At 37.5% G+C, this 19,513-nt stretch overlaps 1 protein-coding gene across 3 annotated transcripts in view; it reads left to right on the forward strand.

Moving 5' to 3' along the window:
• TNIK (TRAF2 and NCK interacting kinase) overlaps positions 1–19,513 on the forward strand; it is a 150,155-nt gene that overhangs the window by 75,414 nt on the left and 55,228 nt on the right. For 2 of the 3 annotated variants that reach the window (XM_081329174.1, XM_081329176.1), the window contains 3 exons: positions 1,196–1,303; positions 4,152–4,238; positions 6,685–6,876. In XM_081329174.1, the coding sequence (XP_081185300.1) occupies positions 1,196–1,303; positions 4,152–4,238; positions 6,685–6,876 (387 nt within the window). The remainder of the gene's footprint in view (positions 1–1,195; positions 1,304–4,151; positions 4,239–6,684; positions 6,877–19,513) is intronic. The other variant, XM_081329175.1, reaches the window with a different exon arrangement.

Raw genomic sequence — 19,513 nt, forward strand, 5'->3', positions numbered from 1 at the left:
CATTATAATTATAAGACCAAACATAACTATTATAGCTATTGGATACAGCAGAAAGGATCTCCATTGTTGGTTTGTTTAAAACATATCCCTTGTTATGCACATATGATTTATGATTTTGTTTGATATTGGTTCTGTTGCTTCTATTAGTCCTATCACTTTATCTCTAACTTTGGGGACATGGAGTACCATCAAATAGTGGCTGTTAGATATAAGACAGAGAGCCCTCTTTAGATAGTGACTGTTCAAAGTTAAAACAGCACTGAAAAAGTGGCGTATGACCATTTTTCACACTTATGATCATGCAGCATCCCCATGGTCATGTGATCCAAATTCAGACATTTGGCAGCTTGCATATATTTATGATGGTCGCAGTGTCCCGGGGTCATACGATCCCCTTTTGCGCCCTTCTGACAACAAAGTCAATGGGGAAGCCAGATTTACACAACAGCCACAGTGTTACTAACTTAAACCACTACAGTGATTTACTTGACAACTTTGTCAAGAAAAGTCATAAAATGGGGCAAAATTCACTTAACAACTGTCTCACGCAGGTTGTAAGTCAAGGATTACCTGCAGAGGCATCAAATAACTGATTTTGTACATCATGACCACTGTTCCAGACTGAAACCCCAGGCTTTCAGCACAGTCTAGAATTCAGGTTGTATACTTCTGAAATAGATTAATTTAATCTCAGAAAGATTGCTCTTGGCATGGGATCCAGTAAGGTTCCATCAAGTCATAGAGAAACTAAGCCTTATCGTGACATATCTTCAACTTCTTTAACATGTGACATTGAGTTCTCTTAGAACATCGACCCATTTGTTTGGTAGCCAGATGATGCCCGAAACTCTTTAAAAAGTATTTCCTCATGCTGAAACCCACTCCATTATTCACTTTGTAGCACCTATTCTCTGACTGTGAAGCAGGCTGATATGGCTCCGATATATGTTTTCCCAGAAATAATTCTCAGATGGCTAACTTGGCCAGGATTCAGGAAATTTGTGGTCTCAACGCATAGGAAGGATTTTAGGTTGCAAGGCTGCTTCGTTGCCAGTTAAGCAAGTTTGTTTCGAGCCAGAATTATTTTTCTGCTTTCCTTCTGCTCTATAGAGTTGCTGGTTTTCAAAACCCGAAAATACTTATAGGATTTTCCTAATTGGCTTGAATTGTTTATTCCCACCTTCCTTTACAGCAGCAGAGGCGAGAGAAGGAGTTAAGGAAACAACAAGAGAGGGAGCAACGACGGCATTATGAAGAACAGTTGCGGCGAGAAGAGGAAAGGAGACGGGCTGAACATGAGCAGGTGACGAGCTTCCAATCCAAATGATTGCATTTTTAATAGTGCAGGCTGCTTTTTCTGTCCCAAAACTCAGACTCCAAAAGGAAGTTCAGCACGACTCACCTTCTTCATATCGTATGGAGATGTTGGCATTAGATCGAGAGACCCAAGTTTAATTCCTATCACTGACATGAATATACATTCTGTTGCTGGCCATGTAGTAATTTCAAGGGTCTGTGGGTTTTGATGTAGTGTTTAAAGATAATAGGTTAAAAACTGGGAGGCTCAGTTATAGGACGAAGGCAGTGGCAACCACTTCACAAAACATATTACCAAGAAAGCTTCATGGGCTTGTCCAGCAGTCAACAGAATCCAGACTGACTCAAGTGCATACATGCTGATACACACACACACACACACACACTGAATACAGTCCACAACTTGCAACCATTCATTTAGCAACTATTTGAAGTTATACTGCACTGAAAAATCAGCATGTATTTACGGCAGTTGCAGCATCCCAGGGTCATGTCATTGTCATTTGTGACCTTCCTAGCCAGCTTCTGACACATGAAGTCAGTGGGGGCAGCTGGATTCACTTTTAACAACTGCAATAAATCACTTTGGCAAAAAAAGTCCTACAATCGGGGCTACTCACTTAACAATCGCCTTGCTTAGCAACAGGAATCTCAGCCCCAATTGTCATAAGTTGAGTACATACGTAAGTGCAGTACTATAGTAGAGTTTTGACATATAAACGTAACCTGTAAATTGGGATCATCAACTGAGCCTTCCTTAAAATTTAGGGATGTGATCGGACAGAATGTACAGGTAGTCCTCGGCTTACGACCTCAATTGAGCCCAAAATTTTTATTGCTAACCAAGACATTTAAGTGCTTTTTCTGATATTTAGAAATCAGGTGCAGAATGGGGGGGGTTGGAATGAAAGCTCAGCTAGCCATAATAATAACGCTGCTTGGTGGGAACCCAAGGACCAGCTGATAACGTTTTGGCGGGCTGAGGAGCTGGGAGAAAGCCTGCGTTTTAAACTAATTGGAGAATCTGATTTATGACCGCTTGTTGGGGATGGGAATTGAACTTTGTTACTTTGCATCTGGGGGAAGGGAATTTAGTTTTTGGGTTCAACTATGTAGTACCGATACTTTGTTTTCTGAATAAAATGTTCTTCAAGGAAGATTTTGCCTTGAAGTTCTTTTGATGGGTTTCATCTATCGGAACCATGACATCATCTCCAGGTAAAAGAGTCAGAGGGAGATACAACACGGTTCTCGGCTTGAAATCCTTGAGAGTTTTCACTGTTTAGTGTAGAAAACACTGGACTGGGTGGAGATTGTGTAGACGCCAATATAGTGGAAATTCAGTTGGTTATTTTGGAAAAGCAGCCACTTTCATTAGCACACTCCTTATCCTTAGTCTCTAGTTACTTTTCTCCACCTCAACTCAACAGGCATGTGGTCGGACAGAATGTATAGGTAGTCCACGACTTATGGGAACAATTGCATCCAAACCTTCTGTTGCTAAGTGAGATAGTTAAGTGAATTTTGCCCCATTTTACGACTTTTCCTTTCACAGTTAAATGAATCACTGCAGTTGTTAAGCTAGTAATACAGTTGTTAAATGAACTGGCTTCCCCATTGACTTTGCTTGTAAGGAGGTAGAAAAAGGTGATCACATGACCCCAGGACCCTGCAACCATCATAAACAAGAGTCGGTTGCCAAGTATCCGAATTTTGATCATGTGACCATGGGGATGCTGCAATGGTCGTAAGTGTGAAAAACAGTGATAAGTCATATTTCTCAGTGCCATTGTAACTTTGAATGGTCACTAAATGAACTGTTGTAAGTCAAGGATTCCTTGTATTAGGTGGTTCTAAGATGCTCCTGCCAACCTAGCAGTTCGAAAGCACGTAAAAAATGCAAGTAGAAAAATAGGGACCACTACGGTGGGAAGGTAACAGCGTTCCATGCACCTCTGGCGTCTAGTCATGCCGGCCACATGACCACGGAGACGTCCTCGGATAAGCGCTGGTTCTTCGGCTTTGAAACGGAGATGTGCACCGGCCCCTAGAGTCGGAAACGACTAGCACGCATGTGCGGGGGAACCTTTACCTTTACTTTAAGATCTGTTTGCAACTCTCATCTCAGTGTAGTACCCTTTTACAGGTAGTCCTTCTTTAGTGATCACAGTTAAGACTTGCAAGTTGGTTGTTAAGCAAAGTGGATTGCTAATTGAAAATCACATGACCACAACTGTGCTTATGATTTTACTTCAGCTTTCCTTTGCTTTACTGTATCAGAAAGCTATGATGCCGGTCAGATGAGCCCAGATGGCAGGGAAAGTTTCTGGAATTCAATCCATGAGAAAACTGAGTAAAAAAGTGCAACTCTTATAACCATTTTATTTTGTTTATTTTTTGCATTCCCCTGCCCTTTGCAATGCTCCTCTGACCGCTGGGATAAATAGCAAGAAAAGAATTAATGTTTGCATTTACATTCATTTGAGAGAAAGGGATTACAAGAGAGTAAATAAGCGCCCAATGGGGAATATATTTAACAGCCATAATATATTTATGCATTATATACATATTCAGTATTAAATAAAACAAGGCTCTGTTATTTTCTCAGCAACAGTTTGTACAGCTTGTGTGATTTTTAGTCAAATGCATTGTACTGTATTTCTATTTTCCCCCTTTAGTCCCACCCTCCTCTATCAAGCAGCAATCTTTAATGTTTATTGTGGTTGTTGTTTTTTTCCCCTCCTACTCTTTAACAATCACCTTTTTTGCCTTTGGAATTATGGTTCTTCCTTTTCTCTCCTTTTTTTCTGCTTCCTGCTTCCCACCATCTCCAGGAATACATCAGGCGACAGTTAGAGGAAGAACAGAGGCAGTTAGAGATTTTGCAGCAGCAGTTACTGCAGGAACAAGCGCTACTTCTGGTAATGGGGAGGCAGGATCTGTCTTATGTCCCTTTCTCCCGACCTTCCTGTCTGTATCAAAACAGCATGATATTAGCCTTTATAGGGTTGCCACCTTTTTCTCATTTTTTTCCTTTTTTCCTTGAAAGTATTCAAATGTTGGTTAATTTGGCATCTATTAACATTTCTGGAATCGGCAAAGCATGGGGGTTAGAAGACATGCCATCAAGACTTGATCTAGCCTATTATATTATGCAGTTTGATCTGGTTTTTCTCAGGACACAGATTCAATTGCAAATTGTTTGAAGTTTATTTTGAATAAGAAAGAGAAAGCAAGAGGTTATAAGACAGCAGCTGGCCAGCTTTTGGCTACTGAATTTATCAAAGCTTGTGCATGGGCTATTGGAAAAGTCCCCAAATCTTCCAAGATTAGTGCAGGATACTTGTGGTCTTAATGTGAAATTTGGACAGTTTATTTCTTGGGGGGATCAAATGAGCATCCTAGTGCTTTATGTGTTTGCATTGCCAACCTCTGTTCTAAGCCTTAACTAGCATTTTATTGAATGCTTGATTACATCTTCCAATAACATTTTCTTTTTCCAAATTTGGCTCCTCGTAGACTAAATTTCTACCAAGAACAAAACATGGACATCCCAGGCCAGAATTTCAGTTATTATTATCATTTATTTTACTCTTTCACTTTCTTCATCCAACATGTGCTTTCAGCTTATGGAGAAAGAGAAGCTTCAGGCACAGCCTACAGCTGAAAATAGTTGTAGTCATCCTGGAGCATATATGCCAAATTAATTCTTAAATAATGATAGTTTCTAAGTCCAATTAATTGGCTAGAAAGAGAAGAATTTCTGAGAAATAAGCACAATCTGAAATCCTGATTTGGGAGACCCTTCCAATGCCAATAGTCAGTATTACTCTCTATTTGTAGCCTGAAAGTAATAGTGAGGTGTTAATGGGGATTACCAAAGAAACGCTAAGACCAGAGAAGGAAATAAAGATCAGAAAACAACAAGAATGGGGAAAAGTGCTAGTAAACAAAGGAATTTGAGGTGGGGGGGGCGGAAGAGACATCTAAAGTGGCAATCCTAAAAGGCTAAGGCCCAGGGGTAGGCAACCTCAGCATAGCTGACTCAGGAATTCTGGGAGTTGAAGTCCATGAGTCATAAAAGAGCCGAGGTTGCCTACCCTGCTGGTCTGCTAAGGCCCGACTTTATCTCCAGAGGAGAAGATAGCATGCTGCCTTAGTTTCTTCCTGAATGCAACTCTACCAAGAACTCTGAATGTTTATATTGGGGATGCAGTGGACAGAGAGTTCCTTGCTTGCACATCTTTCTCTGTATGTCTCCGTTCTCCATTCATTACTGAGAACTAAGCGAAACCTCCTAGAAATGTGTCCTACAATGCAATATTCACACACCACCTAATTCCTCTATTTTATGCAGTCTGGTGGCGTGTTTCTTTATAGGCTGCTTTCTTTACATCCATGATAGAAGAGTGTCTGTTGGAGGCCTGTATATCGCTACATTTTACGCTACTTAAAATTAAGTAGACAAATACTCTTAACTTTCCCTTGTACTTACTTTGTCCCTTATCCTAGTTCAAAGCTGCATCTTGTCAGTGTTTGGGATATGTAATTTAGGATTTATTTATTTTTTGACCAGCATGGTATTAATTAGTGACATTTATATTTTATTCCCTTGTTAAGAATAGAACAAGCAAGCAGACGTCTGTATAAAGATTTCTGTTACTGCCAGCCATTTTAACAATTCTGCATTAGGAGTCAATTAAAATAAAAATGCAATTTATTAGATTTATCAATAAATGCCTTTCAGATTTAATGTTTTCTTTGTATCAATGATAGCGTCAGTTTGGATGTATTGTGATTATACGTCTTTGATAGCTACTGATATTGCATATCTGTAATTTATGGATATACATAATAAGCATAATTTTAAGGACCCTTTAAACACAACTTATTTCATCCCGTTTGAACTGACACAGTCACAGAAATACCATACATTAAGCTTTGTGGAGGTTTTTTTTCACCCCTTTTAAAGTCACTTTATATGTAAAGCCTAAAGTGAGATTGAATTGCTTCCCATTGAAATAGGTCAAATAAATACCTGTTTGTGATGAATCTTAAGATTTGGTAATGAAATTGATTAGGAATGGGCAATGAGTAAATACTGTGTATGTGCAGAAATAAAGGGAGTTGAGATCTTAAATTGCTCTTTGGTAAGCCAAAGTTCACACTTACCACACACAAAGAATATCGAAATCCATAGAAATCATAATCATTGCATCTTTTAATGTTAACTTTTCATTCAGTAAACATCCACCTTTTAGACATGGCTGTTCCCTCACAGTAGCCTTCTGACAGTGGGAATGTATACCACAATTTCATACTCTTCTCTGGCTTGTTAATTTTTGTGTGGTGTACGTGTCTTGGTAGGAATACAAGCGCAAGCAGTTGGAGGAACAACGGCAAGCAGAGAGGCTACAGCGACAACTGCAACAAGAAAGAGATTATCTAGTTTCTTTACAGCAGCAACAGAGACAAGAACAGAGACCAACAGAGAAGAAGCCTCTTTATCATTACAAGGAGGGGATGAATGCCACTGAGAAGCCAGCTTGGGCAAAGGAGGTAGGACTGATCACATTTTATCTTAGAATAGGTAAAGAAGCCAGTTTCATCAACGTTGAATTTGCACACATTTTCAGTCTCCTGCCCACACCCAGAACTCTTTGGGATTACCTGGCACTAATTCTTCATTATATTGGGTTTGGCCCAATAACTTCATCTGCTCTCTGATGTCATCAAGTCCTTGTGTCCAACCCAAAGGCTAGATTAATTGAGGTTCCCATACAATTCTGAAATTCCATGGTTGTATCACATATTCAGATCTGGGTGGTATGATGTAACTTGGTAACATTACCTGTGTGTCTAATCCTGGAAAGAATTGTGGTATTGATGGTCAGGATTTTAAAAGCTTGAGTGTTTTCACTGGTTTTTATTTGCAGAAGAAGAGATCTCTCCTGTCTTAAGTATTTTTCAAGCAACTTGAAAAACAAAATTCACCAGTATGTGATACTTAATGGAAATATTCTATTTTTTAAAAAAAGTCAATGAAACATATGTTTTTATAAAGAATTATAGGGTGGAAAATGCTGGTATGGCCAAAGCATCTGTTTAGAAGACACGACTCCATGTGTGGTACCAGCTGATAAATCTTCGTGCCTGACATTGGCAACTGTTGATATGTCAGGAGAAGTTACTATTGCAGAGCACTTTTAATAGCTTGCTTAATCACACAAAGATATGTTGCCTATATGTAGAGAGATTGTATATTAAAAAGCTCTCTTGCACATTTTTTAAGTTAGGTATCAGAGGTAATGCACAGCTAAATCCATTTTCCACAGTGTCTAATATGAGAGCAGATAAGTACTTTTCCCAATTCATGTAATAGGTAATTGAGGATAGGTTTACATCTACACATGCATGTAAATGAAATTATAATGTAATTTTTTACATAGCACCTCTGTTTAGAACTTTGCACTGTTTTCATCCTAGCTGTTTCACCATATGTTGTATTGGAGACATTTTCTTTGGAAAACCACATGAAAATGTGTTTCTTTTTTCCCCCACCTCAAATGATTTTTCAATCTTATACATTCAAGGAACATTTTCCACATCAAATCATGTGCTAAAGTGTTCTGCATACATAATGCAAGCCTCAGCACATTGCAGAAGTAATATATGATGACATTGATGTGAAAGCCTTGGTTAAGTGTTGGTCAATCTCGTAATTGCCATGTAACAGAGAGCTGTGAGTGTCTATTTAGACTATCTTAGTGCTTCCATGAAAATACACATTTTTACAAAATGCAAATTATAAGCAAGGACATTTTCAGAGAAAGGTGAAGGATCTCCCATACAATTTGAAAGCCACTGCCTATCCCATATTAAATAGCTACCCAATGTTATTATCTCATACAGCTAGTGTTGGCTATTATACCAACACTTAAAAAAATCCTTCCCCATTTGGTCATTTAACTGTCCATTGCATTCTGGACTGAATCACCTCTTTGATGCATGTAATTTTCTTGATAACTGCATCTCTGTCAACCTTGTTTTAAAAAAGGCAAGGAAATGGGGATGTCCAAAACAACAGAATAGATTTTTAAAATTCAGCTCATTTTTTTAAAGCCTGATTCCTGCTGTGAGGTCAGAGAAGGAACTTGCTCCCATCTCTGCTGCAATTATAGCAATGCCAGCTACTGAATAAGAAGCTGTTATGTTCACATAATACACTTCCTCTGAAAGAAAGGATTGCCCATTCAAAAGCAGATAGTAGATGCCACTGGGGCACAGTAATTGCTACCACTCTGAAAAACTGCTGGTCTCTTAATAACTATCCTGAGTGACTATTACAGGGCATTTCATTATAGTGTGGAGGTTAAGATGTAAGACCTGTAGGAGAAGACCCAGCTGCAGGTCCACACTTGAATATGGAGATTGCTGGATGACATTAAATGAGCCATTTTCTCTCAACATAGCTTACTAAACAGGCATCAAATGAAGGAAGGTCTTCAAGTATATCATCTTAAGTTCTCAAAGAGAAACCTGGAAGAGAAATGCAGTATATAGAGTTCCTGAGATCACAGCTTTAATTGGCCTCATTTCTCTAAATCACATTGGTGGTTTGGGGAACTCATTGTGAATTGCTCTGGAGAAATTTCCAAAAAGATCCCTTCCTGTATTGTTTGTTTGCGTTGATTGTAGCAAAATCAGGTAATTTGGAAGGATTCTCATCTTGATCCATTTAATAGAATTTGAACAACCTCCAAATTTAATGGTAAAAGAATGAAAAGAGAATTTTACTGTAAAATCAAAAACTCATTCTTATTGGAAACCTTCCATTTGTTCTGTGTAATGGAGTTTCATTTGCTCAATGAAATGGACTCAGTCAGATGAAGCGATTGCTATAGTAATCAAGTTCATGTTTTGCAGGAGAATTTGGAAAGTATTTTAAACAGGGAAGAATGCAAATACTCTGCTAAAATAATTTCTAAAAAGCTTATACAATATTTTAGTCAATCTTGCACCCTTAAGTAATTTTATAGGAGTGAGACCACAGATAAAAGTAACAAAGTACAGAGGTAATTTAAAACATTGGGCATAAGAAAAATACTTTATCACATAAAATAAACTGATAGATATTGCATAAAACATTTAACACATATGTTGATTTATTAATCTAGGTTTGTTTCTATAGCCATAGTTAAATATTTGGCTGTCACTATTGTAATTTTAGGATTTTTATCTGAGAGAAGAATTTTAATTTGTACATAAATATTTCTTTCTGGTCTTGATTTTAAAATAAACTAGATAATATCCTGCCAAAAAAGTTTGTAAAATTCACCGAGCTAACAAATATGATCCACAGTTTGAAGATAAATATCATTATCAGGACAACACCTTAGAGAGATGGGAATCTGTTGAAATATACAGTGCATCATGTGATGACAATGCTTTTAATCAGGCTGTTGAAAGGTTATATTTACTTAAATGTGAACTGCTAAAATTTATTGGGAGCCAAAAAGCATAAATGTAAAGTTCAGGGTAAATGATGAAAGATTATAATAGTGATTACTTTCATAATAATTTGGGAAATTATTTCCAAAACAGGATGCACATATGTAATCAAGTTTAAGAAAACACATGCATCCAGGGATTATGGCTTTATTATTGTTAAACAATTATTTCAAAGATGCTGTTCACTGCATTCATTTTAAAAGGTGCAACTTCAAATATCCTCATATATTCTAGTCTAAATTTAAATAATATGAATGGCTTTCTGACCCTCTAAATATTAGATTTCAGTACTCAGGTTTCCAAGCATGGACTGCAAACTTACCTGCTACAAAATGTGGATTGCTGAGTTAAATTTTTTCATTTGAGTACAGTTTCTGTTACGTCTTAGCCTTCTGGGCCACAAAATGGAATTAGTTTGGCACTGTCTTTTTCCATGTTTGCTTTTTTTTCTAAATTTATAGTATTTTGTAGAGCTATCCCATCTAAGTAATCACCTGCCTAAATATGCTTATGTTCCAAGTAGAAATAAGGTCAGATATGTTCTTCCACCTGGTAAGAGACTGTTGGTTCAGGTGATTTTATAAGCAAGTCAATTCATCTTCATTAAAAGTCAGTGGAATCTCCACCTTCAAAGACCCCCAGTGAATACCAGTCACCATAAGGAAAGCCATTTCTTTAATGTTCTCTCTGTGACTTCCAAGAAGTTCATCAACTTGTAGAAATAGGTCATTAGCTTGATCCATTACGGCTCTTAGTATATTTTCTCTGTTAAGGGGTATGTGTGCATTGTTGTTTGCCAGTTTATGAGTTAGAACATCTAGTGTCCTTGATTTTCTGAAGTAGCAAGGTTTTCAAAGCAAGCTTGGTTCTTATTAGTTGAGCATGGTACAGGACGTTGAACAATTGCATGTTGTCTATGAGAGTCGTTACAATGTGTGTGTTTTTAATAGTTTAATTTCTGTAATCCTACTTCCCCAGGTCCAGCAACGAACTTTTAATAACCTGCCTGTTATCCCAGCTAAACAGAACCATAGTTCCATTCCCAAACACGTGCCCTTTCTTATTCACAAAGACACAGTTCTTCAATCCAACTCTAAGGCTTATTGTAACATTTCCAAACTGCATGGTAAACAAAACTTACAGGATCAGCAAGCATTAGGTCACAAAGGAAAGGACATGTTGGCTTCTACTAGAGAAGTAGCACTGTTGCCTGTCATTACAATTTCCATGCCAAGTCCTCAGGAAGATCCAAAGAGAAGACCCATTATGATAAACTCTGAAGCTATGTGCGGTTTTCCAGACCAAAGGAGAAAGAATAGCAACATAAAGTACTTCCGTGGCTCTCGATCACAAGGGTGTAGCCCTGATAGGATGCAGCAGCTGGAGGTCAAGTCAGTGTCTTCTCCTCATCTCCCAAAAAGAGATAAACCACCATTACCTCCTTATAAAATCAAAATGAACTTCCAAGAGCACAATGGAGACAAGAGAAGGAAAAATCCTTCACATTTATACCCAGGTGTTATTTCTCCTTCAAGGAGTGCTCCATCTTTAAACAATGTCTTGAAAATGCAGGATCATCTAGATTTGAGTGCTTCTAGCCCGGCCTGTGTCTTGAGGTATCACAAGATACAAAATGACCATAAGAAGCACCATGTATCTATGGAGAGTATCTTTGAACATCATCATCATCTTTCTGTTGGGAACCGTCATGCACAGATGCCAAGGAAGATGATAGGAAATAGTATGGACCAACTTTTTGTTCCTTCTCTGGATCTTTCTCCACAAATTTCTCAGTTGAATGTATCCAGAATGGAACCCTTATCTCCTTCCTCTCGCTCGGTGTCTTTAAATGCCCTTTCATTTTCTTCTAAGTCTGAAGCGGTTTGGCCTTCTAAAGATTCCCATGGCAATTTCTCTGGTGCTGCTAGGCAGGTGAATCTGGGTTCATTTTCTAACTCTTCCTGTTTCTCTTTCAAACTTTCTCCACAAATACCAAATACAAAACAGTCATTAGGTTTGCATGCGAACAATTATATGTCTCTATCATTTAGCACACCTAACCTTCAATATGCTGGATAGGATTACATAAAACCACTTCCAGTGGGTAAGTTCTCCCAATAATTTCCCCAGCATTATCAATAAGCTACAATGTTCTCTCATTCTATAACTAGGATTTATTAAAAGCTTATAGCATTTCTGAAACAAATAGCATCAAGCAAAGGGTATTTTGCCTTGAGTTGCTATCATTTAAGCAAGCCATTTGGGTATTTGTAACAAGCTCTTACAAAACTGTGTCTAGGATCTATGTTATTAAGAGATATTCCAGCTCTTGTCTCCTCTAACATAGTACTTGCTGCAGTGCTGAAGTGCAAGTCTCCAAACATGAATTACTGTATATTTCACATAACATGTTATATTTTTATCTCATTTATACGCATCTGGCTAAAACTCAATCAGCTCATTTAATTTGATAACAGCATTCCATTGTTCCATTCATCCTTACTTGGTCCTGTTTTAATTAAACATGATCAAATGCTCTTGTTCGTGCCAATCTTTTCTTGATACTCAATAGCTGGGTAGCCTAGCTGCATTCTGTTCCTTGTTTTGAAAGGAACTTGAAATTGTTCATTCTCAATCTGCTGTTTTCTGATAAATTTGAATTTTAAAATCCAGCAGATGTTTTCTTTCTTTTTGGAGGAACATAGAATAAGTTAAGAAGGCTGTATTTAGGTGCTCCCAAGAAGGAATATATATTCAGTGCCAATTTGGGGAGGAATTAAAAAGAAGGGATAACTTTTCTTTCCTTTTAAGATTTTATATTTTCAAATCATTGTGTTACTTTATCCAAAAAGTTGCTTTTGTTGTTGTTGTTGTTGTTGTTGCAATGCCACTTGCAATTCTCCAGGGTTTCAGGCCAAAATCTTCTGTTGTAATCAAGCAAGCTCAGCTTTTAGTGACTTACACAAACACATCCATACAGTTTTCGTGGTGGAATATGAAAGTAGTTTGCCACTACAATGTACCATCACAAAGTGATTTATCATTCCAAGATTTTCTGTTTTGTTTCCCAATTTAACTTCTACCCTGGATTTCACAAATTATCCCTATCCAAATGCAGAAGATGTTAGAGCATCCTTAGCTTTCCATATCAGCCAAGGCCAACCAAATGCTTTGTAGGTTATTTTATCTTGTATTATTGTATTATCTTAAAACTGTCCATAGTCTCCCATCAGCTGTTACATAATTATTTTAGCTAGATTACCATATTCCTCTGAGATCTTCCATATTATAATCTACCACTGCACATGGGTCCTCTCCCACTGAGAGTGGTGTCTGAATAAAAAGGCAGGATTTGGAATGATTGATTGAATGTATTAATAGCTTCTGTCCATATTAGAGGGAGACCTAACTTTCCCTCTTATCATATGACGACAGTGCAATTGGAATAATGAATGAATGAATGAATGCTGTATTACTAATACAAATGCAATACTTGACATTTTCTTTATACTATCAATATTTCTTTTCAAAATAATATTAAAAACAGATCCCTGTTATTACAACACCATCCATCTTTTTAAATACAAACACACATTTTAATCTTAGGGAAGAATATAAATCTTGTTATAGTTTTTAACACTCGTATAAGTGATATTTTCAATCAAACTTTCCATAAGCAAACTCATTTTTTTTTCCTTTTTAGTCTTTTGCTCTGAATGCAGAGCACCCATGTTGAAAATGTTTTATGTAATATGCTTAAAAAGTTCAACTGTTTTCATAAGGCTCACTATGTCAATCTGCTGATGGACTTTCAGATCCATTATGAATTTGTAGGATTAGGTCTTTTACTTCTAGCCAGATATTATAACAAAAAACATTTCAGCTTTAATTTCCAGGAGCAAAACATAGTCCTGAGTTATCAGCTTGCCCTAAACTCGGTGGGCATTGTGTGTATTCAAAACATGTTGAAGGTTTTGTGGAGCGTTTCAAGGTGAAGTTCAAAGCGTCTTTCCCCCTTTCCTGCTGTTTGTTTATCTGTTGCTCAAGTCCTTTCCTGTTGGAAGGTGGTTAGGATAGTAAGAATTAAGAACTTAGGAATTTTGCAGATTCTTTTCTAATGAAAAGAAGGACCTGGGGGGACATGATAACACTGTTCCAATATTTGAGGGGCTTCTACAAAGACGAGGGGGTCAGACTATTTTCCAAAGCATCAAAAGGCAAGACCAGAAACAATGGTTGGAAACTCAACAAAGGAGAGAAGCAACCTAGAACTAAGGAAAAATTTCCGAATGGTTAACAACAATTAACCGTTAACAATGCCTTGCCTTCAGAAGTTGTGGGTGCTCCATCACTGAAGGCTTTCAAAAAGAGACTGGACAACTATTTGTCTGAAATTATATAGGGTCTCCTGCTTGATCAGCGGGTTGGACTAGAAGACCTCCAAGGTCCCTTCCAACTCTATTATTCTATGTTCTATACCTTCCACATATAGTCATGCAACTAATATCTTTTGCTATTCAATTTCATATTCTCTGAATTCCAAAGCAAACCAAAAGGAAATTTTGCTTTGCTTTGCTTTGCTTTGCTTAAGCAAGAGTACCCAGTGCACCTTGCCAGTTTCCAAAGACACCTTCCGTCTCTTGTTGTCTTAAAACATCTTCTGCAAGGGAATGGATCTGTTGTAGAAGAACAGAAAAAGGCCACAGGCAACCAAGGAAATCAGGACTGCATTGGAAGAATGGCTGCTCACAGCTGGTTATAACTTATTTGATTCTGCAAGAAAAGAAAGTAATTGCCGAAAGTAATTTTGTATATTTTACTTTATCTACAAAATATAATCAAAGCATTTTAAACCTGAATCAGTCTAAATTAAAGGGCAGTTTTTAAGATGTTGCGTCCTCTTATGAGCATCACATCATAAGCAAAGGAATGCATGCAGACCCGAAAATATTCTTAATGCTTATCAAACACTAGTTGGGGCGTGAATTAACCGCTGTCATGGGAAAATAAGAACATGTACACCTTTTGTTGTCTGTAATCTGACATGCTTCATATCTGGCTGCTGCTGGCATCTTTCTTTTCTCTGGTGTCTCCAAAAAGGTATATTTCCCCAAAAGTTCTTTTGATTCCTTGAATGAAGAAATATTTTTGTAGGCATGACTGTCCAGGGGAGGTGGGGCTGTTTCATATTCCATGCATGCTCAAATCTAACTAAAAGAAAAATCAAGTGCTTATTTTAAAATATTGGTTGGAAATGTTAAATAGAAGCGGCGGCATAACTTTACTTTGAATTCAGATTGTAAAATGCTTTTTCTTTTTAACAATTGATGGCAAACAACCTCTACTTTTATTCCCATTGCTGCTAAGACTAATCATAACTTAAATAAAAGTTAAACTGCTTTTACTCCAAAGTGTGGTTTGTTCAACTGTTTACCAGTGCTTATAAACAATGGTGAAAACTTTGACAAATGTGCAAGGATAAAGATAATGTGTCTCATAAAGCCCATCTGGATTTTTTCTGGGGAGCTGAAATAAAATCTGCACTCAGGGAGGTGAGTTTGTTGTGAATGAGATCTTCATAACATGAGTCCCAAGTGTTTATTGCTTTGTGTAACTGAAATGCTGTTAAAAGTGGAGTGTTAATAGGTAACACTGTATAAGTATATCACATACATAAAAATAGCTTGCCTCTCAGATTTTCTGTACAGTCTCAACAAGTGTTTGGCTGATGGTTGTCTTGGGCAGAAGAGTGGGACAGTTTAAAATATTGGTTGGAAATATTAATAAAAGTGCATACATTTACTTTTAATTCAGATCATGAATAATAATAATAATTGGTGGTAGTGAGGGAAATGGGGAGTCTCTGTTTGCATCCTCATCTTTGACCTAGGCATAAATAACAGTATTTTGTCTAAAATTCCCCAGAGACATGTAGAAGTAAATTTGCCATTAGGTGGATGGCAAGCCAGTCAGTATTCACAAAATTCATGGAGATTTGTTTTTATTAACAAGTGTTGCCATTTACTTTCCCAATTTTCCTTGAGAACATGTTTGGGAATTGTAAAGAGATTTGTCTTAAAATAATCCAGGGAAAGGTATTTAGTGAATTTGAGTGGATTTCTCAAAGAAACAACAACATTCTGCTTGCACAAAGTAATAAAGGATTCTCTCTAACCCAAATTGCCTTTATTAAGCTATATAGGAGGAAAGAACCTTCCAGAATTGGTCTAGCTTCCTTTATCATAAATATTGCCCACTTGAAAGCTGATTTAATTATGCAGAACTTTCTACCACATCAAGCCCGTTTAGTAATAAAGTGCTTGAAGTTTTGGTGACGATATCCTAGTTCATGGGTTGTTTTAATCTTGTCTTAATTTGCTGCCAGAGCTGGTTCTGCCCAATATTTAACAATTGGATAGCATCCCAGAATACACTCCTTTTATTTCCTCAGGGACTGGAGAAAATACTCTGTGGGCTTGACTGTTTTAGCAGCTTAGTCAACTGCTTCATGGTCATTTGGAGAATGGCAAACAAGAATTGAAGTTTAAAACAAACAAGCAAACATAATTGTCATAGGATCAAACAACATTTGGAGCTACTTTCTGGCTCAGATATTGCACTACAAAACCATGTCAGCCGTGTACAGATACAATATTTTATTTGCAAAATTAAGTAATTTATTTCTTTTCATTAGGACTGTCTGTTCAGCATTAAAAGGTTGGGTGATGGAAGGGAAGGATGGAACTGTGAAGGTTGTTATTCACACTTTTGCAATGGGATGGACTTGTGTTTATTGTTAAGAGAGAGTGTGACCAGGACACTGCATATAGGACACTACAAGCAATATGTTCTTGCTTTCTCCTCTCCAATTCTTTGGAGTTTGGTGTCATTTCACAGAAAGGGGGAACCAGTCTTTCAGGAAAGAACTATTCTCCCATGACCCTTTTTTCCCCAAAGAAGATCACCACAATGTAAAAAAAAAAAGAAGATGTTAAGACTCTAGAAAGAGTACAGAGCAGGGGACTGGAGGCTAAAATATACACAGAACGGTTGCTGGAATTGGGTATGTCTAGTTCACAGGTCTGCAACCCGCGGCTCCGGGTTCAACCAATCAATTCAAATATGCAGGGTAGGTGCATATCTCGCCTTGGCTCCACTCTTCAGTCAAACCCTGTTCTGCACATGCGCGCATGTACGCGCATGTGCACACATTTTTGTGGCTCCCAGTTTTTCCTTTTGTGAGGGAACCGGTTCCGAGTGGCTCTTTCACTGTTTCAGGTTGCTGACCCCTGGTCTAGTTCACTGTTTTATGTTTACATGTTTGATGACAAACAGTCTTATGTTTATAAGTGACAGACTAGGGGTGACATGATAGCAGTGTTCCAGTATCTCAGGGGTTGCCACAAAGAAGAGATAGTCAAGCTATTCTCCAAAGCAGCTGAAGGCAGGACAAGAAGCAACGGATGGAAACTAAACAAGGAGAGAAGCAACCTAGAACTAAGGAGAAACTTCCTGACAGTTAGAACAATTATTCAGTGTAATAACTTGCTTCCAGAAGTTGTGGGGGTTCCAACACTAAAGATTTTAAGAAGAGACTGGACAACCATTTGTCTGAAATGGTGTAGGGTTTCTTTCCTGAGCAGGGGGTTGGACTAGAAGACCTCCAAGGTCCCCTCCAACTACTACAACTACTATTACTACTAGTAGTACTACTATTATTATTTCCACCACATTTTTGAGCATAACAGAGGCAACGAAGCATTTGCAAGAAGCAGAGCAGCTCACCATCACTCTGTGTTTTGTTTGGCATCCTAAGGATAACCAGACAATATCGCCCTAGCTATCTAGACATTGTTTTACCTTGTAAATCTTTTTTGTAGCATTGTCAGACTAAGAGCACCAGTGAAGGTTGGTAAGCATCCATTGGTGATGGTGAGGGTATGTTAGAACAAAATTTTAAAATGCAGGTGTTGATTATCATTCCCGTTTGATTCAAATCTGGGATGACATTTTGTCTGAAATAGTTTTATTGTTCTTTTAATCAAAATCAAATAGTTTTAATTCTTTTAATCAAGATATCCCATTAGATTATGGCTCTATTAATTATTACATATGTTAATAACAATATACCATTGCCATTTCTTATTGAAAGCATTTTAATATTTGTTTTGATGCTCATGCCCTCAAAAGAGATCAAACACCTCTTGGAAGACAAGTGATAATCCAAGGATTTGAGAGCCTCTAAACTAGGGTTTCTCAAAGCTTTACTATTGAAGCTTTATACTTTACACTACTTTAAAACGTTATAAAGGCTCTTGGCATTTCTGTTCTATTCATCTATTCAGGATATGCTCCCTTTGAGTTCAGTCTTGGGATGCATCTCTTCATAGAGCAGGAACATGTAAAATTCCAGAGTTTTCTAGATAGGCTTAGGAAAGATTCCTACCAAAACCAGTCAGTTTAGATCATTTGGAAGTAGAAGGACCAGTGCTATAACTCAGAATTCAGAAACTTCCTGTGGTCCATGTATGATACCAGAACAATTGGATGATCAGTGCAGTCTATTGGTAGGAACAAGAGATCATGCTGAGATTCTGTAAAGTAGCCTCTTTTGAGAACAAATGCTTTGATCTTCCAGCAGTCTTTGCTGTTCTTTTATCTTGGTGCACAGAACAAATTTTAATCTCCCTTGAGGTAAAGTTTGGGAATCTGCTTTCTTGGGGTAGCTGTTATCTTGTGGCCTTCTTAACTGCTGTACTTGCTTTTTTGAAACCAAAAGCTGGGTTGTATCTGTATCCAGTTAAGTTGGCTTGTTGGTTTCATTATGCTACAAATGCAGTCCCATCTCTGTAAAGTTCTTGGGATCAGAAAAGCCACAGAGGAGGGGAGACAGAGAAGTCTGCTCTGTCTTTGCATTTCTCCTTACCTGGTGCTCTTTCACGCAATTTGCTTTTCTTCTTTCTGCTGCTGGATTCAGAGCAGGAAATTTTCCAAAGATAAAATTTATGAATGGTAGGAATCCATGATCACGGCTGGCGTAATCTGGCATAAAAATGAATTTTCTTGCTTTTGATTTATAATCTTCTGGAGAGCGGTACATACCATCTGTCTGCTTGGGCAGGTTCTGGAGGCTGCTATATACAAGAAGAATATACAAAACCTGTACAGCCATTTTAAAAAGTCAACATCTAAAATATAGCCTGCTAAATATACCCCCAAATACATTTGGAGCCAAATGCATAAAAATAAATAGCTGGTTATGTTACCTTTTAAAAAAGAGACTTTCATATGAGGATACATATATATATATATATATATGGATTAATTTCTGCCAAGGCAGGGGAAAAATAGGTAAAAAAGGTGTTGGAAACTTGTCCTGCAACCTGTTTCTGTATGCATTCAGGTATTACTTTGGGCCTTTCAGTTGACTGGTGTTTGCTGAGTTACAGTCTGTTTGGTCTATACTTCAGCCTCCTTGATGATTACTAGGAAACCATTTAAATTTAGTTGATTGAATATTTATTTATACAACAGAACTAGACTTGAACAAAATGCTTAAACTGAGCAACAGTAACTAATTTTATTATCCTACTTATTAATATGAAAGTCCTCTAGAGTAGCCACAATTCATAGTTAGCTTGGGGTATTTTTGTCTTTTGAATAGCTGATTGGAAATACAGACTGA

The sequence above is a fragment of the Vipera berus genome, assembly GCF_964194415.1.
Source record: "Vipera berus genome assembly, chromosome: 5".
In the NCBI taxonomy this organism is placed as follows: domain Eukaryota; kingdom Metazoa; phylum Chordata; class Lepidosauria; order Squamata; family Viperidae; genus Vipera; species Vipera berus.